The following is a 23010-nucleotide window of genomic DNA, read 5'->3' as shown; positions in this document are numbered from 1 at the left end:
GACTAAAAGTGACAAAAAAAATTTCCTTGTTCAAGCATGCGCTCTATATTTCCCATTCGTAAATAGAGAATTTTTGGCTGATTCTGTTTGAATTATAGAAATCGCGTCACTTCCGACGTCATATACTGCCAGTGAGTGCAAATAAATCAAATAAAAAGATGACAAATTTATTTACCTGAACTTTATTTATTTTACAACGATTGATAAACAAGTTCTACAACATATATTAATATCTCTCGTTGGCACGGATGTTAGCGCGAGGGGGTCATTGGTGTGGGAAGAAGCCGGAGTACCCGGAGAGAACCCACGTGTCAAAGCGGGCGGCCGCCATACCCTATCACATACAGCCACTGTCCATCACTGGGATCGAACTCGGGTCGCAGCGGTGAAAAGCGAGTGCACTGTCCACTACGCTACCTGGACACCAAAAAAAATTATTTTATTTAATATCAACTCTTCTAAAAAATAAGTAAACATTTCATTGTACCCGAAACACCTAAAAAATGGCAAATTATGGGGGCCAAATTTAACTCTTATCATATATAATTTTGTTGAAATCTGCCCAGCGGTTCTTGAGAAGATGAAAAAGTTTACAACGATGACGACAATGAAAACGACAGACAACGGATAAATTGTGATCAGAAAACGTCACTTGAGCCTTTGGCTCAGATGAGCTAAAAACAGAAAAATAATATTTTACCAAACTCGTGACCATGCCCCTTTGAACAAAAATGACGTTTGATTATAAACCAGTATAATGATAATCTTAAAACATGAAATGTGTATTACATTTTGTATGTTTTAGAAAAAATAAAAAATGAATGAAACGCAATACATACGCTCTCTTCTGTAAAAGATTTTGACATTGTTAATACTGTATGATTCTCCGAAGTCCACCTTCAGCTAAGCCTTGGTGTTATTTGGCGCAGTATGGGAACAATTGAGATCGTCAGTCTGAAGATTGCCATCATCAGCAAATGAGGCTGCATGTCCATTATAGGTCGAACTTTGGGTGAGTACTGTTGTGGGTCTTCTACTTAGATTTTCCTGTTTAAAAAATACCATACAGACTATAAATCATTTGAATCAATATGTTGATGTATGTTTAAATTAATTCCACAAACTGTTACATAACACGATTGATCCACCTTTTTATCACATCATCGTAAAAAACTGCATCCTTCAGTAATTGTATTACTGTAATAAAACTTGTCTTGTAGTAATCATATCACCATAACAAGAATGCTTCGGTAGGTTTTAAAGCTATACACGCTATAATTTGCGTCAATTTTGAATAAAGGGGAAAATGTATGTGTTTGATTACTAATAAAAGTTACCTTTATTCTGTTAATTATAATGCTCAATTCGATCACGTGACAAATATATCAAATATTAAACAATAAAAAATATTTATTTTCCTGCCAGGAAAGTAATGCCTCCTCGTGAATATCAATCTATCACGTGATATCGACAGCTAAATTTACCCTATCATACCAAAACTGGTGAAGGGTCAACATCTTCATAATTGTGATAGTTTCACAAAGGAAAGGATATTTTCAGTAAAGCATAAATTTGTCCGATATACGAGTACAAACAAAAGAAAAAAATACAAGCCTGTGAGTAGATATGAATACTTCCTTTAAAAAAATGACGTAGACCTGTGTTTTCCCCATATGTGCTATTTATAGATCCTATAAGTGTTAATGCAGAAGTAAGGGTATCGTGAATGGCAAGCGTATTTTACTCATTATACATGTATGTATTTCAAATTAACAACTGTTAAGCATATTAAAAATCAAGTTGGATATTTAATTAGGCAAACAATAACGACCACCTAGTTCTCCGCAGACATGCGCAATGAGGTCGGTTTGCTCTTCCTTCATCAATATTCATGAAAAGGTATATTTTCCTGACAGGAAAATAAACAATTAAAAATCTATATCTTTGTAACGAGATGGAATTCACCCTTGTAATTTACAGATTAACTAAAGGATAACTTTTATAAGTAGACAAACACATGCGTTTTCACTGTCATTCAAAATTGACGCAAATTATAGCGTGTATAGCTTTAATTGTATTTTCTGGTTTTAGCGGTTTGTGATACATAAGGAAATGGAAAGGAAGAGAAGTACCCATGGCTTAGACGGTGCATGTTTTTCTTTGTATTTCATAGAGGGCAATATTATTGCAAACGTGAATAATTATCACAAATCAAAATATATAATCACAAGTTTTTGGAGTTTACTTTAATCAACTCTCCTATGCAGTTACAATGGCAAACCGAAACTGAAACAGTGTTTTGGCCTAAGCACAAGTCATCACCGCTCACAAGACTTAGTTTTTAAAAATAATAGATAAATTCGATGTAATTTATCAGAAGCATTGTTTTTTTAATGAAACCTATTTATAAATACCTTAAAAATAGTTAGATTGTAAATAGTACGAACACTTTAGATATTTTTGCAGTCGTATGTATTCCTACGTCAGAGTTCAATACGCGGGCATGTTAAGGCTTCCCGATGCGATATGTAGAAAGTCACTTGTCTGTACTTCATACGATATGACGTCATAATTAACTTTGACGTCACGATCTGCATTCCTGTCGATAGTTCTCAGGGAATGTATCTTAACGTTAAAAGTGAATTATATCAAACCAGTATAATACCGCATGTTTCCTTTATATAGATGTTGCAGTTAATTCTAGACGTACAGAATTCATTCATATTAAAAACCAGTATCAAATAATCGGCAGTTTTAAAGCTTCGTTTTAAGTAAAAGACTATTTATAAACTAGTGGTTTGGAGACTCTCCCTGCTACGTGTAAACAACTGAATGAAGAAATTTTAATGCATGTAAAACCAGCTTGGCGCAGGTGAAAGATCAACACAATTTTAGAATATTTTACGTAAAATTGGTAGAGAATATAAGTACCAATGTGAATCGTGCTGCGGAAACCTACGGATTTACCCTATTTTTTGGTAAATCGCTTTTGATTAGTAAAAATGTGCATTATTTTGATGATTTTGTGGAATGTTTCAACAATATCTTCTATAAACGAAATATCTATTTCTTTCCCAAGCAAGAACTTCAAAGTTTATGACCTAACAAAGGATTTTTCTTAAAAATAGGTATGATTTAATGTCATTAATCACCTGCGCCGATGCGTTTTAACTAGATCATTTGCAATATTAGGATTCGCCTGTCACGTGATTACGAAGTACATATGACGTCACAAAAATGCATCAAATATAATGTTTAACATCGATGTCAATAAATGTAACATAGATTTAAAGAAATACTCCCGGTAAAATTATTTTTGCCATGATTCAAATAATATCGTTTTCCAGTCGTATTTTAGCATCGGGACGCCTTAACAATGCTGCGTATAGTCTTGTTCAACCATCGGCTGTCTCCGTAAATCTCCGACAAGCAGAGAGTCATTCTATATTTAGAGGTCGCGTCATCAAGCTATCACGTGACCTTGTGTTGGCAGGGAGTATCTCTAGCTTGTTGGAGATTAACGGAGACGGCAAAGCATCTGGTAACGAGACATTGAGTTCATTATTGCTTTGATCATACTTTTTCGATTATTGATACATACTTAGATGGAATCAATTTTATTTATAAATATTACACAACATGATTCGGGGTTTTCGAAATTCTTGTCGGAAAAGTCTGAGAATTCATATTATAAACATATGCGTATTTAAAATAAAGGTTATAAACTATTTGCCAAGCAAAATAACATATCGTTGATTTTAAAATAAATAACAGTCACTAAAATCAACTACTTCCGTACTTTGATTTATTACATGAATTGAAAGGGGCATGGTCACGATTTTAATCAAATTCAGTTTTACTAGTATACTATAATTAGTTCCCTGTCGATAACTTGTTTATTGTATGGACACGCTTTGCATTTATAAACATATTTCAAAAATAAAAAATTAGTATGTTTTGGAATAACTATACAAAGGTTTATATTTACCATAACAATGAGCACAACATAGTAAGCCAACGAGTACAATCCATTGTGAGTGAATCATTTCGGAGACATTTCAATAAACGACTTTATCTGGAACAGAAAGAATGAGGAAGTTTAAAAAATGTAAACAATGACTGGATTAGAAATCAGACAGAATACGCTTTTTCCGGCTTTACATTTCAAAATTTAAAAAGGATGCATTTTCTGGCCACCACATTATTTCCGCCGTCACAAATTGTCAGCCTTTTTTTCGGAAATAATCTTCATGTTTTGTCCACCGTCACAAATTTTCACCTTTCCTAAAATTTATAGTGTTTGTTTACTATAATTTATTAATAATTTCTATTAGGTATATATTTTGCTTTACAAAAACATAACTTTATCGATAATAACCTGTTATTATTTGATTGATAGTCCCTCAAACGTATACCCCCATATTATTAGTCCCCTCTCGGTTTTCACCGGAGGGGACTATAGCCTTCCTCTGCGTCCGACAGTCCATCTGTCTGTCCCAATTCAGTTTTCCACACTTCTTTTCTTTATGCGTTTGAGGAATAAAATGAAAATTGCTGAACAGCTTCAAAATGTCAAACTACAGATCAAGTTTACACTTTTGTAGTGTCTGGTTAACATATTTTCGAGAAAATTATTTTTTTATATTACTATTTTTAATATTCGGGTTCGTTATCGGGCTCGGTGTGTATTGAATAAACGAGGAAAGTATACATGTAGTAAGTAAAAATATCGTGCATTACTTGGACCATTCCTTTTATTGTTTCTAACAAACGAATAAGTTCTGTAAAATAGTGTAAAGCATTGTGTTTTAAATTTAATCGACGGGGTTTTGTATTATTACAATCGGGTTCGTTATCGGGTTGGTCTGTTGATTCGGGGTACAGAAGACGGTAAGAAATGATATTCTGTATAACAGTGCATTGTTTTCATAAATTTCTACAAACCGGTAGGGGACGTGTATTGCTTATGAAATGCTCTCAGAATGCTTGTTACATATAGGTGTACATGTTTCTTTACAAATATTTGTAACATTGTAAAGTACAAAAAAGACACAATCTATAAGGCACAAAAAGTATAGGTAATAGTAAGAATATATTACAAATTAAGAATGGGCGGAGGGAGAGAAACGACCGAGACCTTTTTTAATCACGTAATTTTTTTTATTTTAGTTTTCATACTTTACAAAGAGAGAAATGAAAAAAAAGGAACAGAAAATATTTTTAAAGAATTACTCTTATTATTCCTTCCTTAAAATTGATCCCCATGGTGGCCCCATCCTACCCCCGGGGGTTATTATTTTCACAACTTTGAATTTACACTACCTTAGGGTGCCTTCACATGCGTTTCAGCTTTCCTGGCCTAATGGTCCCTCTTACACAATTTAAAATTTTATGTTCCTAGGCCCGCGTTAGGGGTTCTGCCTCAAGGGCTGGATCAAAACAATCATATATCGTTAATGCATTTATGTTAAAAGATGTCGTCTTCTAAACTTCTGCTGAAAGTGAATAAAAGACTGGCTGCATATAAAGAAAGAAAATAAAGCCATCTTTCAATATTTAAAATTCCATGTCTCCAAATGTAAGGATTAGATTCTAGTGCTCGACCAAAACACTCAAATGTTGAATAAGGAAGAGGTGCTTAATGCAGGGTGTGGCCAAACTTGTTATTTAGGGTAAATGATTATGAAAACAAATCGAAAAATATTTTTTAAAAAAATATAATGGAATCCTTTTGTGTGAGATTAAATTGCCTTTCTTTACTAATATTTTAATTTTTATTTGTCAAAGAAATAAGACAAAAAATAGATTCAAGAAATACATTGATCAATTAAGTCGATTTTCAACGGACGGATCATGCATTTTGGACCTCTTGCAATGTTTTCTTTGCTTATCGAAATAACATTTGTCTTTAAGAAGGATAAAAACCAGTCGCAATGTCATGAGATATTGAATGCATAGGACCAGGTTTAAATATCAGAGTTACAGAACCCAAAGATAAGTTCCTTTGAAACCGGTCTCCTTTGTTAAACTTTGTACAGGATTGACGTGCGTGCACAAGATCACCGACTAGAACATTCCTTTGTGTAAAATGTAATTAAACTTGAACATAATAACCTTTTAAAATTCTACAGGCATGGCTCACTACGTGGTCTCTGTGTTGAATACGTATCCCGTTAGATAAAAACTGTCAATCACTGCGCCACCATGCCAACATCGATTCCACAGGCCAACTGAAAGGTAATAATACATTTATTCATTTCGAAAGAGTTTTGTTTCGATGGCTTAACATAACAAACCAAGTATATGGCATGGTATATTTAACTAATGAAAACAAGTATATGGCACAGGCCTTGCTTTCATAACACAGAATTGAGATGTTAGTATCTTTAGTATAACTGCGACTGACATTCAAATTTTAGTTGATTAGTATAAGTTCATTACAAATTCGTGACCATGCTTTTAAAAGTGGGTGTTTTTTTTTATTAAATCACATTTACTCATGTATTATCCTAATCGTTCTTTGACCTTTCTTCGCGATTTAAACTTAGCTTCGCTGAGTATACGTAAGAATTATCATTAAATTTGACAATGACCTATAAATAGGTGCGATGTCACTTTTTTTTATTATATCCGAATGCAACATAGAGGTTTATGGGTCTTTTTCAAAATATGCAGACTTCTGAAAAATGTAAAGCACAAGAACATTTTAACAAACAAATACAGATAACTTCTTTAAATAAATTGAAAAAACCCCATTGAACTATAACATTTGAAATTTGCAAAGATTTGAATCCACCATCTGGTAAATTATAAAACAAAACAAAAATAATGATCGGTACGCATTTTGTCAGTGGTTTAACAAACATACGGTGAAGAAACAATTCTTCAATAACATAATTCAACTGTTTTAAAATTATTGACAAAAGTTTACATCAATAGATGTCAATTAATATTATTATATATGAAGCAAAGTATTGATATCAGTCTAACAAATGCTGAATTTGAACATTAAATAAATACAAATAAATGTCAGTAGTTGTTTATTTTAATTGGAGAAAAATGTTCTCGTTACACTACTGATATTTTTGTCTTACCAAACGATTTGAAATGAGAACTATGTGTGTCAAAAATTGAAAAAAATAATAATTTCTATTCACTTTCATCGACCTTGTGACTTGTTCCCTTTCTCATTGGCTCATCAATCTCACACACACTACATCATCCGGTCTGTACCAACACTCAACAAAAACACATTTTGGCCAATAATTTTGGGATATCTTGTTGTTTTCGCCACATTGAAAATACATTTCTTAGATTAGGAAACCTAATTTTATCCAAAATCGTTTTAAGAAGACCCACATTTTTTTGTTTTCCAACCATTTTGAAAACCTCGATCAATAACATGGGCGAAATACTCGCTTTATGATCGGTAACTTTGCCGGAATTTCCTCCGAAAGAGAATGAGTAAATAAACCCAAGAGACATTAAAATGTAAATCGTTTAATTCAATAGACGTTTCCACTTACAGCCTCAGTTAATTAATCGATTGTCTTATCTTTTATGGGTATAAATACGAGTGATGCAACATGCAGCTTATTCTGCATTGAAAATTACATTCGATGTTGATTACTTTTAGTGTTGATATTACAAATAGTTGTTAACCTGTAATTAATTAATAACTCTACGAAATTAATGCTAAAAAAATCATAAAACCATCTGCCTACAGTTATCTTAAAAATTCAAATTGATCCTCTACACAATGGTTGTAATTGGGTCAAAAGGTTGGACTAATACCTCCAAAATACACAGAAGTACAGAAACTGATTTTATTTGTCATTTAGCTTACACAATTACTAAACATTTCATCAATAAAATGTATAAATACATCAAGTAAATTAAATGTAATAGATCGGATAAGTTTTTAAAACTTTAAGAATTTTTTTTAAAATTTATTATTAACGTACTTAAAGTTTAATCCAATTTTAAGTAAGGTTGAATCTGTGTATATCATCGTTCCTGTAGGTTATGCTGTATCACATATTGACAGTCTCCCTAATGTCAAGCTTCTCCCTACTTTTCTGCTAGGGAAAAATGAATCCCCCAAAAATTAGGTTGGTACCTGTATGAATTAAAAGACTCTTTACGTTTTGAAAAATTTAAACAGTTCTCTTAACTTCGTCAAACTTCAAATCAACAGATATAAAAGAGTTGTATACAGACAATTTCCGTATACGAATTGTACTCGATGTTCCAATCACGTGTTTATACAAACTTCCGGCAAACGTATTTGGGCGTGCACAGAGAAGCCTTGAGTCTACTGAGCTACACAATCTTCTGTAATTGAAAAAAAGTTGTGGTAAGTGAAATTGACATTTGTTTTAAATGAGACCTGAAATATTAGTTCGCATTTGCGCATAGTATCAATTCGGAAGTGACATCTAGTCTAACCAGTTTTGTGTGAACCCACAATATAACATTTCATGTTTCACAATCCACAGTATACTTATATATGTATTTAGTTCAATCGGTTTCGTGTGAACCAACACTATCTCATGTCATAATTTCCATTAGTTAGACTTGTTTGAATTCAAAATGTGCAGCTAAAATAGACCATAGCTATTTCGTATTTTCGTTTTTTTTTTTTTTGGGGGGGGGGGGGTGTCATTAAAAGTTTTGATTAGTATAGCAAACTGTTAATTGATATGACGGGATAATTTTAATTTGTTTTCCACACAATATATTTTGGGTCAATCTAAGCGTGTTTAAGGCTTTTTTTCTTCTTGGCGATATGGCAATATGTCATTAGAGAATATATACCACAATATTTTGAGTACGAATAAAGAGGAGACAGTTTTTTTCTGATTAACCACGTTTAACTTAAAACTGATACTATAGCTTTAGTGGAAGTCAATACTACACAAATGTATTTCATATCCTTTGTTGAATATTAAGTCAATGTAGACCTAATTGTTTTGTTTTTGTCATTGATTCATTTGAAGCAATATGTTGTTTGTTAGAGAGTAATTTTATTGAAAAGCTATTTGTTTCTGGTGGTTTGTTACCTTCAACAAACCATTAATTAACCAGTGTTACATAAAAATTCATCTAAATGCAGACATATCATTGACGTTTAAATATACAGTAGTTTGATCCAAACATATTCATTTACCACTTCAGATACGAAGAAAAAAAAGTTTGATGAGAGAGAGAGAGAGAGAGAGAGAGAGAGAGAGAGAGAGAGAGAGAGAAAGAGATATACAGTGTACTGAGTAGTTAGTTGAGTCTATAGAGGACGATTAGTCTCTGTTTCTAACACCGGCCCTAAGAGCTTTAGTGGTTGGTCAGGAAATAGCTCCTTCACACTGGAGGTACAATCTCACATTAAATCTGGTTCCGAATCCTGAATTGTTTTGTACAGCCTGTTGACAAAAAACACTCACACGTTACATTTCACGATTCTGTGTTAAAATTATTATCCATTTCTATAACTATCTGACCTCTTTTCTGACGTGATTTACTTATTGACAACAAAATATGTCAAATGCTGCTATTTCTTCTCGCAGTTGTTGTGTGACTGCTTTAAAATGAAGTGGTGAAATGACATATGATCGGTTAGATGTTTAATATAGCTTTAGTAAAAGTCAAGATAAATATTTTATTAAAACTGGAGATTCAATCTTCAGGCAACATCACTTCCGGTAAATCTTTTTTTTTTGAATTTTAAAACCTATTTAAAATACCTGCTTTAAGGTATCCCACTCCTCAATGTTGTTGTATCAAGATTTTCTTGAGAAGTATATCATTGAAATCTGTAGACAGAACAAACTTAAAAAATACAAAGATAATGGGGGATCTGTATCCATCCCTCTGAGTTATGGCCCATTTAATTTGACCTTTTTGCACTTAAAATGCAATTTCATCCTGATTAGGATTTGTTGTCAGTATTTTTGATTAAGCAAACTTATTTCTTCAAATATTGTTTTTCATTATGCACAATTGTCATACTGAATAGAGGGATTACGAAAAAAAATTTGTACAAAGCTACATAAAAATTTGTGTGACCTTTTTGCACTTAAAATAGACAATTTCTATAATAGTTACAATTTGATTTGAAATAAAAACTTTTTGAATATCAAGAATTTTATAAGATTAATCCAGTTTGCCTAAATATGTATTCAGTATCATTTTGACATAATATAACATGGGGGTCAGTGATGTCAAATTTTAGATATAGGGCTTCAAAGGTAAAATTCTCGCAAAATTTGGCTTAAAAAAAGTCAGACGTAATATGTATATGCATGATTTTATGCTAAACGGCTATCACATTCTCAAGATTTGATTTTGTACATGTCACACAGAACCTATAAAATATGTTACAAACCTATCAAATGTTAAAAATGTGAATAATGAATAAAGTATAATAAAAAGAAAAGTATATTGAAAATTCATTGAATTGCTTGTTTCTGTCATTTTCGTCTAAAAAACCTTCCGCACGAAAAAATAGTTTCCCCAAAAACTTGTTTGTTTCTTGAATTCAAATGGATTTTCTTTATGAATGTTGTGTAATTATGAAATAATAATCTATCTGTGATGATTAAATAAATAAAATCATATTCATTTTAAATATAATGATCATCTGCGCAATGAAATCAAAACATGAGGAGTGAAATACCTTTAAATGAGGAGGTGAAGGGACGAATGATATCGGTTAGATGTTAAAATCAGTCCGCAACCAACTCTCCTCCCCTTACTTTTAACAGCAGTACTAGAGTAGCTTTAGAAAAGATTTAGAAAGACATTAATTTAAATTGGAAATTTAATTATGATTTTTGCTTGTGTTTGACACAAACTAAGACATTGCCCTGATAAAATATTTACTTAAAAAATAAAATGCATTCTTTGGTGATTCATTTGGGATATGAAGGTAGCGACATTGCAAAAAAATACATAACACGCGTTCATTACCTGAATGAATCATCAAAGAAAGCACTTTATTGTTTGTATTAACATTTTTTTAACAATTAATCATAAATTATGAAAAGTAAGTAACATTCACTAAATTACTGTTAATGTACATAAGGACGTTAGCTATAAGAAACAGCCAATTCGTCTCCCGTCTCCTGTGAGACTTTGAGTCTGACATCATCATTATTATTTCATGCAGTCCGTGATTTTTCTTTGGTCGCTGTAGATTACTTGGTAGATGTAAATATAATATTCTGATATCGATCCTCAACACCCAACGTCTCCCATGGACAAATAACGCTAGTCCTATTTATATGTGTATAGATTGTTAGTACAACAATACATCTTATTGTAAGAAGAGCAATGTAAGCAATGGAGTATTTTTAACAAAGTGAAATACAGGCAATGATTTGATCTTTCAAATAGTTGGCCCTTACATGCATGTTGTAGAGAGATAACATCGTCATCTTTGAAGTCTATGGTGTAGAGTGGGGAGAGTCATATTTTATTGTTTAGAGAGATATATACATTACAGGGACTATGTAAGAGAGAGAGAGAGAGAGAGAGAGAGAGAGAGAGATAGCACGATCTGTTTCCTTGTTTTGTACAGCCTGTTGACAAAAGATCACTCACACGTTACATTTCACGATTCTGTGTTAAAATTATCCATGTCTATCATAATCTTACCTCTTTTCCGTGATATACTTATTGGCAACAACATATATAAGATGCTGATATTCCTTCTAACAACGTCAGGCCCTACGAATGAATGCTTTTATAGAAATAAGTCGTTTATAAAAGAGTCATTTCTGGTTTAAGCAACGCCACATCGTTAAAAAATTTTAATAGCTTTTAAAATGACTGATTTAAAATGTGATGGTGATTTTTTAAACAGCTGTCCATATAGCTCTAGTAAAGTTCAAAAAAGATATTTTGTGTATACTGCAAATTACTATTGTTGCTTGTTTGACACGAGAGAGAGAGAGAGAGAGAGAGAGAGAGAGAGAGAGAGAGAGAGAGAGAGAGAGAGAGAGAGAGAGAGAGAGAGAGAGAGCAATACTGGCAATCTGTTTTTAAAATAAAATATGCAATGCTATTGTACAAAAAGTGCACAACAATTCCTGGGTTAAAAAATAAAGCTAATGCTAAATACATGGTTTAGATGGTTTGTATTTAGCTGTCAACTATATAATCACACTTTGTGCAAAATAAGTAATTAATCAAAGTACTGAAGTACTGAAAGCCGGGCTCTTTTGGTGTGTCTTAATGCATATTGTGTAGTAAAGACTGAAAATCTCAATCTCTCTCTCTTTCTCTCTCTCTCTCTTTCTCTCTCTCTAAAATATGTCTGTCTAGTAGAAGTTAAAAAGTCTAACAGTTGCTGCCTTGAATTTTGCAACAAGCATTATATAATCAATCCCCGTTTCTTCATCGCGCAGCAAAGTAGTTCATGGAAATTCATGCGCATTGAATGTGTCCAAAATGCATAATTATGTTTTAAAAGCACGTTATTAATAAAAAAAACTAAGATAGACAATTCATTCGAAATTCAAAAAAAAAGAACACTTTTGACAAAACGTGGCTCTTTGTGTAACTATTTGGTATAGCTAAAGCTTTACCTTGACGCTGTTTGGTTTTTTGTTTATTTGTGCTATTTATAGTAACATTGGCGATTTGCCTGCCTATAGCCAAGACTCTGCTTTTAGCAGAGCCCGGCTAAAAATGATGAAGGGTGAGTCTGATTATCATATCGGCACATATTCTCTGTTTTTATCAGCGGCCCTAAGAGTTTTAGTTATTGGCCAGGAAATAACTTCTTCTCAATAGAGATCAAATTCAATGTAAAGCTGTTTTCTCGTCTGGTTAAGTTAAATGCGGTATTGTTAAAAATTTAAAGCATCATAGATAAAAATTGTCAAAGTTTTCAATTTCAAAATCAATGAAATTAATAAATGCAACACCGCTCTTACCAAAGAGAAAATGTTAACATGCCTATAGGTATTGCATGCGTCGTCTACTTTTACAATGCTAAAATAATTTTTGTTTATAAAGTCTAATTATATTAATTACATTTTGTTCGTGGTGTCTATTGAAGTCGATGTTTCTGTTTCTAACTGCAGACCTAAGATATTTAGTTGTTGGCCATGATATAGCTCCTTCACACTAGAGGTATACTCTCGCATTAGATCTGTTTTCTTGTTTTGTATAGCCTTTTAAAAAAGATCACTCACACGTTACAATTCAGGGTTCTGTGTTAAAAGTATCTATGTTTATCATAATCTGACCGCTTCTCTGGCGTGATTTACTTATTGACAACAAAATATTTATGATGCTGTTATTCTTTCTAACAATGTTAGGCCTTACGAATGCATGCTTTTATAGTAATAATTTGCTTATTAAAGAGTCATTTCCGGTTTAAACTCAAAGGCAATGCCACATTGGTAAAACTTTTTTTCTTCTAATTTTGAAATGTCTCTAAAATAACTGCTTTGAAATGAGGTGGTGGTTTTTTTTTAACAGCAGTCCTTGTGGCTCTAGTAAAGGTAAAACAAAAAATCCGTTTAAACTGGAAATGATATTCTCCCTGTGTTTGACACAAAACAATTTAAAGTATTTACATTTTTGATTAAAATAGTGTACCAAAAATACATATTTACAACATTCTTATATAAATCCTGAACAAACAACGTCTATCATAGACAACTGACATTAGTCTCATTGTATCTATTGCATGCGTATGTGTGTGTGTGAGAGAGAGAGAGAGAGAGAGAGAGAGAGAGAGAGAGAGAGAGAAAGAGAGAGAGAGAGCGAGAAAATTGGAATGAATTTTGAAAATAAAAAATATGAAGATCAATTGCAGAAACAGTGCACAAGGTAACGTTCCTAGGTAAAAAACTAAAGCTAATGCTAAATATATGGTATAAATAGTTTGTTTTCTGCTTTGAAATATATAATCAACTAGATCATTCTCGTTGCGAGCAACGAGTGGGTCTTCCGTCTGATTTTTGAGCAAATGAGATAAAATCCTTCACTTTTAAGACAAAATTGTTAGTCAACTAAAACAATTAGGGAAAAAAATTTCGGCACCCGAAGCTTAAACTTGGGGTCGCCTGGGCACAGGTCCACGACTCTAACGACTGAGCTACTCGGATTCTCGCTTCAGGTCTTTGATCCTTTATATCTCGGGAACACATCAATTAAAAATAAAACAAATTACATATTCTGAATCAGTAAGAAAGTCTCTATCAACCCGTTAGAAAAATATATAAAAAGCAAAAAGTTGAAAAAAACGATTTTTTATCTTTCCTTCCGGTGGCGACCGGAAGTGTCGGCGGACGTTTTTATGACCATGTTGCAACAGGTACAATTGATGTTTATCCTCACTAAAAATTTCAGCCCTATATCTTTATTCGTTTTTTGGATCTCTAGCCGACAAAATTGACTTTTAAAAATCGTAAACGGACGATAACTTCCGACCGGAAGTAGTTATCATAAATTGAAACGGCGGTACAAACTTCAGATGCCGATACATCAACCCTTAACATTTGAAGAAAATCGAATGAGCCATCTTCGAGAAATCGCCTGCACAAAATTTGTAAGACAAAAAAAGAATAAAAAGAACTAGACACGATCTCGTTGCGAGCAACGAGGAGGTCTTCCGTCCGATTTTTAGAACAGGAAATAACCTTGCCTTTTATCATCATCAACGAAACATATCAGGAAATGCAGATGTGATCTAAAAGAGCGATGGATGAAGGATTATACACCTGTAGGATCCTTAATTTTAAGGACCAGTCCCATTTTATTTCATATTAAATAAGAGGTCTTTTGACTTAATAACAGGTCTAAAAACCTGTAATAAAAAGAAACCGAAGAAAAAAAGAGGGCCTTCCTTTGTTAACGGAAGACCCGAATAACAATAAGAATAGAAGGGTCTTCCGCTGAAGACGGAAGACCCTAATAATAAAAGACTGTTTTTGTCTAAATCTTAATTGAAGAGTGTTTTTCAACTTGTACTACAGTGCTGCTATCGTGAAAGTTGACAAAACTATCCTATCCTATCCTATATCCTGTATCCTGCATCCTATCCTGCAAATAAGCTCTATCCTATCCTATCCTATCCCATACCTTCAAAATATAGGAATGCAAGTTAAATGAAACGAAATTTAAGAATTAAATGATTTTATCAATTAATGTAGTACTCAAAATAAATAATTAAATCTTAAAACCGAATATTCTTCGAGCGGGATAGCTTACTTACCTGTGCTCGGTAAAATTAAATCGTACGCGGGATGGACACAATAATGTAAACAAACAGGTAAGCGATTCGATTTTTGATTTCATTATATTTATGCATAAAAAAACAGATAAATAACTTCGATGCACTTATTGAGGAACTGTTTAGTCACATATTTTCATCAAATTATTTTCTTATCACATATAACTGAGCGTAATTATCATTATTCGAGCGATTCGTTCGGCGATAAATGTAAACACGATCTGGAAATGAATAATTCCTTTAGGAAGTTTATATCGTTTATAGTTAAATCACTCTGAATTATTTTTAATGTATAAATTCTTAAGCATTTATAGCTAGCTAACATTTATCAATTCGATATGCTCAGGTTAATATCGGACAGAAATATACGTCCCTGTTATTGGGCATCGAAGAAATTATATTACAAGTGCTACACGTGAATCAATGTCTTTTTCTTGTATACATGTTTATCTTTTAAAATGCCGAATTGGTCGTTTATAAATTCAAGCTTTTATTACTTTGCAGACTTTAAATGAAGCAAATACAGAAATCTATTACTGACGTTGTCAAATGTTGCATCGAATTTTCGCAGTAATTCCGTACTTGCGTACGAATTGACAAATATGTAGCGCCGACATTTTAGCGCGCATCAATGTTATGCACCGCGTTCTTGATATAATAATTATTCTTAAATGGTTTAAATTGTAAACTTATTAAATTGACATGGAAAATACATTATTACGCCAATTTTCGTTTCGCGAAATAACTCTGAAATTTATACTCGAATCTGATTGGCTACAGGATGCACGATAGGATAGGATAGGATAGGATAGAACTTAACTTTTATATTTCTATCATGTATCGTGCATCCTGCATCCTATCCTATCCTATCCTTGTCAACTTTCAGGATAGCAGCACTGTACAGTCCAACAACCCTTTTATGTTGATTATTTTAGTTAGAAAATTAAATAAATAGCAGAGAAAGAAATAGAGAGAAAGAAGAAATCTTGGCTCTGGCGAGATTCGAACACACAGCCTTTGCAGGTGTCTCAAAACATGGCTGACGCGAAATAATTCCCGAATTTGTCTTTGAATTTGGGGCGTTTTAGCCCGGAAGAGGAGCTGAGTTTTTGTATGAAATGAAAAACAACGTGTAAGATGTCTGACTATTCAGGTTTGGTAACAGTGCGAGGTCATTTGAAATATTGATGCGTGTTTGTGTCTGGAGGGGGGTGAAAAGACCCGAGCTTGATTTTCGTCGTAAATAAATCGAAAATAGAATTTTGAGGTGTGGATCTCGGATGCGGTTAACGACAATTAGGGGAAGTCCTAAAACAATGACTGATGCATTTTACCCATGTATTTCAGTGTTGAGATTTTTTTTCGTGTCGATTTCTATTATGTTTGACTGTTTGATTTGATTGATAAAATCTTTATAAATGTAGAAATAACAAAATCAGTAACACGTAAATTTATTCGGTAAAAATTTGATGACAGTAATTTCCACAGTTCTAACATTCATAAGTAGTTCACACGCTATCGTAAATACAGACAAAATAGAAAACAAGAAATATACATGCAACAGAAATATAACGCGGCTGCTTACATCCCTTGTACTGTGTAAATTTTAAGTCTCCGTACAGGCTATACTCGCCGTTTGATCTCAGGAATTTCTTCTTAATTGTTCAATCCGCTGCATATTTGGCAGACAATAAGAATGGGGTCCAAGGTTTTTTTCTACAGTCATGTCAAGCACGCCAATCGAAACTCAAATGCCCAAAAATTTATAACTCTCTTAAAAATGAACGAATATGTCTGGTCATTAGTAAAGTAATCTAGAATTGAATTAGATTGAAAATAAAGGCTCAAGATGAAAGATCCAGTAAAATAAGGCCAGAAAAACTAAATGATTTTGTGAATAAGAAGGGGGGGGGGTCGGTGCGTGTACAGTGTGTAAATTTAATTTCCACGTATAGGCAACAAGCGCCGTTTAATCTCAGGAATTTCGTCTTAATTGTTCAATCCGCTGACAGACAATAAGAATGGGGTCAGAGGTTCATTTTCACGAATTTTCATTAGGATTGAGTGAAGGGCTTGGGAGTCAGATTTTTTTTTACAGTACATGTCAAACACAACAACTAAAACTCAAATGCCAAAAGCTTCATAACTCTGTTAATAATGAACGAATTGGTCTGGTAATTAGTACAGTTATCTATAATGGTAATTAGCTGAAATTAAAGGTCGAAGATCAAAGACCAAGTAAAATCGGGCCCTAAAAACTAAATGATTTTATGAATTTGGAGGGGGGGGGGGGGTCGGTCGGTGACTTCTATATTAAACGTAGAAAATTAAATTCTAAATATCACATATTGCAATATGTGGTATTAAATAAAATACATATGTTAAAAACAATGTATAAGCGTTGTTTGAAAGATGTAACTATTGATTTTTTTTTTACATCTGTTTATTTTTAGGCTCAAAAACTCATAAACTTCGGAGGCTTTTCTTAATCCCAGACAGGCAACAGATTTGTATCAGTATATAGACATGCACAAAAAAGGAAAAAGCACACCATCATTAATAAAAATGACTTTTTAGCGTTGATTTCCAATCAGTAAGAAGACAATCATTAAACAATGAATTTCAAATTATTTGAATCCATAGACATTATCCCGTAACTTGAAATAAATACATGTATAATTTTTGGACGCCAATGTACATTTAGCCTCTATCCAATTTACTGCATGTTACCTGTACTTAGTTCTCATGTACTTTAGAGAGAGAGAGAGAGAGAGAGAGAGAGAGAGAGAGAGAGAGAGAGAGAGAGAGAGAGAGAGAGATTTTCCAGTTATTTATAGTGTTTAGGGAATCAGTATATCAGCAACGTATGTTGTGCCGATTATTGTCATTTGTTTATTTGTACATTGTTGTACAAATAAACACATGACAATACAGTTCTACACATTGTCTACAGTAATACAACAATGTACAAATAAACACATGACAATACAGTTCTACACATTGTCTACAGTAATACAACAATGTACAAATAAACAAATGACGATACAGTTCTACACATTGTCTACAGTAATACAACGATGTACAAATAAACAAATGACGATACAGTTCTACACATTGTCTACAGTAATACAACGATGTACAAATAAACACATGACAATACAGTTCTACACATTGTCTACAGTAATACAACAATGTACAAATAAACACATGACAATACAGTTCTACACATTGTCTACAGTAATACAACGATGTACAAATAAACACATGACGATACAGTTCTACACATTGTCTACAGTAATACAACGATGTACAAATAAACACATGACAATACAGTTCTACACATTGTCTACAGTAATACAACAATGTACAAATAAACACATGACAATACAGTTCTACACATTGTCTACAGTAATACAACGATGTACAAATAAACACATGACAATACAGTTCTACACATTGTCTACAGTAATACAACAATGTACAAATAAACACATGACAATACAGTTCTACACATTGTCTACAGTAATACAACAATGTACAAATAAACACATGACAATACAGTTCTACACATTGTCTACAGTAATACAACAATGTACAAATAAACACATGACAATACAGTTCTACACATTGTCTACAGTAATACAACAATGTACAAATAAACACATGTAGGCATGTGACGGACGGACGCACGGACACACGGACGCACGGACACACAGACCCACGGACACACGGACGGACACCCGGCATTTCTATGTCCCCACTCCGCGTTGCGGCGGGGGACAAAAATTGCAGACATAAATTATCAAAAGAAACTCTTCTAACTGAATCCTCGATTTCTCTCTATTATGTATAATATCTTTGATGACGTCGCAAGCATGTTTAATAGAGAAGATCATGTCGGGGGACAATTCATCGGAATGCAGTGTAAAAAATGCCAAATAATACAGATACCTAAGATTTAGATAAGTGTCAGTTAGGATATAATCAGGATAATACAGGCATGGATGTTTTGTTTAATCAGCGAGTGTTATAAGGTAAGCAGATCGACATTTATATGGCTTGACCAGCCTTTCCTCTGTCAGTGTGTACAAAGACAGGCAAAAAGTGTAACACTACCCCGGATATTATAAAAGATGACTTTGGTAAATATCAATGGTATATGACCTAAACTACTTGAAAAGTGCTGCTAGAATCCTGTGCTTCGTTGTTTTAAATGAAAAATACATAGTATTTGCAATGAAATTATAGAAGTTGAGAGGGTTTCCGATAAATATTAACAATATTTATTTTATGCGTTTAACAACAATCAAAATTGTAGTTTATTTGTAATACAACAATGTACAAATAAACATATGACGATACAGTTCTACACATTCTCTACAATAATACAACGATGTACAAATAAACACATGGCAATACAGTTCTACACATTGTCTACAGTAATACAACGATGTACAAATAAACAAATGACGATACAGTTCTACACATTGTCTACAGTAATACAACGATGTACAAATAAACAAATGACGATACAGTTCTACACATTGTCTACAGTAATACAACGATGTACAAATAAACACATGACGATACAGTTCTACACATTGTCTACAGTAATACAATAATGTACAAATAAACACATGACAATACAGTTCTACGCATTCTCTACAGTAATACAATAATGTACAAATAAACACATGACAATACAGTTCTACACATTCTCTACAGTAATACAACGATGTACAAATAAACACATGACGATACAGTTCTACACATTGTCTACAGTAATACAACAATGTACAAATAAACACATGACAATACAGTTCTACACATTGTCTACAGTAATACAACGATGTACAAATAAACACATGACGATACAGTTCTACACATTGTCTACAGTAATACAACAATGTACAAATAAACACATGACAATACAGTTCTACACATTGTCTACAGTAATACAACAATGTACAAATAAACACATGACAGTACAGTTCTACACATTGTCTACAGTAATACAACGATGTACAAATAAACACATGACAATACAGTTCTACACATTGTCTACAGTAATACAACAATGTACAAATAAACACATGACAGTACAGTTCTACACATTGTCTACAGTAATACAACGATGTACAAATAAACACATGACAATACAGTTCTACACATTGTCTACAGTAATACAACAAGATATTACAATTATGATTTAGATTTTAAAAAAAATCTTATTTTGACTTTGGGTAAAAAAAAAAAACCAGTACATTGCAGTGTATTGCAGTTGTTATTTGATTTAAGTTTCAAGTCTGTCAAAGTATACCCAGGTGATAAATGACTATTAAAAATTAAGAAGTAAGAAGAAGAAGAAGAAAAAGAAAAACAATACCAACAGAAACAATGTGTCTCTTTTTGAAAGGAGGGACAGAGTTAACGTACTTATATTTCAATAAAAAAGCCACATAATAGCAATATTTAAATGATATGTGGAGATTTAGTGCGCTATTACCATCCACAAAACATAAGTGTTGACAAAACCCATATATATTTGCTGTATATGATGTTTACTTCTGGGCCGTTTATGTTTTAAACTATTCTGGTAGGCCAAATACAATTTGCCAAACAAATTTAATAGGTCATAGGCACGACGTTACAGGTATACAAAACAATTAAATAAAAGGTATATGCATTTCTTTAACCCAAGCGTATAAATGCATGGATAACCTTCCATCGAAATAAGCATATTATAAGTTTAAAACATTACATAGCAGTTTTGTTTTTATTTTCTCTAGAAAATGGAAGGCAGGAAAACCTGGCGTGAGGCAATTTCATCCGAAGAATTGAAAACCCTTTTAAAGGGGTTTGAAGTCGAAATCCCAGATGACCCTTCAGGAAAATCATTTGCTGGCAAACTTTTAAGACGTGATTTTTTACGTGATATCGTTCAGGATGTAAAATCTCTTGCAGACGGGGTTGATATAGCAAGAAAAATTGACAGAAATGCGGACGTTAAACCCGGGACCATGTATGCGTTTGAAATCGATATTGGCAGAATGGGAGACAAATGTTATAAGGTAAATATCTAACAACATTGAAACATGTACATATATATCAAACCATTTTATTTTATAGTGTTGAAAAATTTGAAATATCTAGACATATAAATTGAAGTGTTCGTGTTACACTTACAAGTGTATTTACTACATTTAGTCATAATATAATCTTATATTACAGTTTCTATAATATCAACGCAGATAGTTCACTTCCCTCATGCACGAGAACACTAATATATTTGTCGCGATAAATGTATTCACACATTTAAAACAAAAACCTACTCACGAAGAAAATCAGCGAGAAATGATCAACAATCATGTGAATGAAATAAAAAGCATTTGTATAATTGATACCAAAAAGTGATGCCATTATCATGCTAAATTTGTACTATTCAGAAGCATTTTTTATTGCACTTTTTGCAATATCAATTTATGTTTCAGCACAAAACAAATATAAATATGAATCAAATATTGAGTTTGGTATTTAGATCAGTCTTGGCATCAAAACTCACATTTGGTTAATACTCTGGTTTCATCATTATTCGTTGAATACCAATTTTTTGTGGATTTCGTTTTTAAGTTGATCCACCAATTTAAATATTCATTGAATTACAAATTCTACATTTTGTATTGATAGGATCATTCGCCACGAATTTAAGTATTATTGAAACTGTGATTTTTACTTTATCCACATAAATGTATACCCACGAAAATTAATGAAACCACAGAAAAGCCTTTTGAGAAATGTAAATGGACTACTATTAATGACGATTTCTTTCAAAGTGTACCAACGTAGGCATTTAATTTAACTCAGGTTAACTTAACAGTCCTTAAGATTGAACTCAACTTTGTGGGAGATGATTATTTAAATCTAAAATGAATTGGTTGCTCAATTTACAAACCCAATCATTTAATCTCAACACTGGGGTTTAATAAGCAAGTACCGATCTTTTGATTTTGTATATAAAGATATAAAGTCAGTGTAGTAAACATGTTTCATGCTGTTATTGCACTGATACGATCTTAGAATTTAATCAATTTGTTATACTTTACCTGTAGTTCTTTAACTCTTTAGAATTTAATTGATTTTTGAAAGGATAAGCAACATAACTTTAAAAAACTTAAATTCTGAAAGAGTACACAGACCCTAATTATGACAAAAAACTATTCTTATCGAATTTAGTGTGCTTGAATAATTGTGTTCAATAGACTAGACAGAGGTCGTGTTTCATTTGCACAATATAAAACACGCAGTTCAGAAAATTGGAGCACCTACAAAAGAATGCATAATTCGTAAAAAAAAACAAACACCCAGCCACCGATTTTCATTGCACATGACATATATATTACTACTATATATAGAGCAATGATTCTAAGAGTCAAATGCACTTTATGTGACAAAATATAGGAGTACGCTAAACTTGTTCATTAAAAAACAGGTATTCTCTAGCCGTTCTACATCTCCTCCACCACATGCCATGTATTGGTTATGTGTACAAAAAGTTTATAGGAAGCATACATTTGGAATGCAACTGCACTTATCATGTGCTTAGTAGTGTTTCAATTTTTTTCTTGTTCTTAGACTGAATATTAAACATGTTAAGCATTATGTTAAACATTAAGCCCCTTTTGTAACAGGATGATTTTATAGTTATGTCATAAATTGAGCATTGCAATTATCAACAGTTTATGTATGCAAACCTACATCAAACCTTT

The 23010-nt window shown here is 32.7% G+C and overlaps 1 protein-coding gene and 2 long non-coding RNA genes across 3 annotated transcripts in view; 1 reads left to right on the top strand and 2 right to left on the bottom strand.

The window, feature by feature from the left end:
* LOC117687290 (uncharacterized) overlaps positions 1 to 23010 on the bottom strand; it is a 259261-nt gene that overhangs the window by 198879 nt on the left and 37372 nt on the right. The gene's annotated exons all lie outside the window — the stretch shown is intronic.
* The window catches only part of LOC136270000 (uncharacterized), a 149272-nt gene that overhangs the window by 104983 nt on the left and 21279 nt on the right, over positions 1 to 23010 (bottom strand). The window lies entirely within an intron of this gene.
* Positions 6102 to 23010, top strand: part of LOC136269982 (uncharacterized) — a 33940-nt gene continuing 17031 nt past the window's right edge. Inside the window, exons 1-2 of the mRNA XM_066066063.1 lie at positions 6102 to 6237; positions 21034 to 21315. Coding sequence (XP_065922135.1) covers positions 21037 to 21315 — 279 coding nt within the window. The 5' untranslated portion in view covers positions 6102 to 6237; positions 21034 to 21036. The remainder of the gene's footprint in view (positions 6238 to 21033; positions 21316 to 23010) is intronic.

Source organism: Magallana gigas, chromosome 1, assembly GCF_963853765.1.
Source record: "Magallana gigas chromosome 1, xbMagGiga1.1, whole genome shotgun sequence".
NCBI lineage: Eukaryota > Metazoa > Mollusca > Bivalvia > Ostreida > Ostreidae > Magallana > Magallana gigas.
The sequence above is the reverse complement of the archived record's forward strand: the minus strand, read 5'-3'. Positions and strand labels throughout refer to the sequence as shown.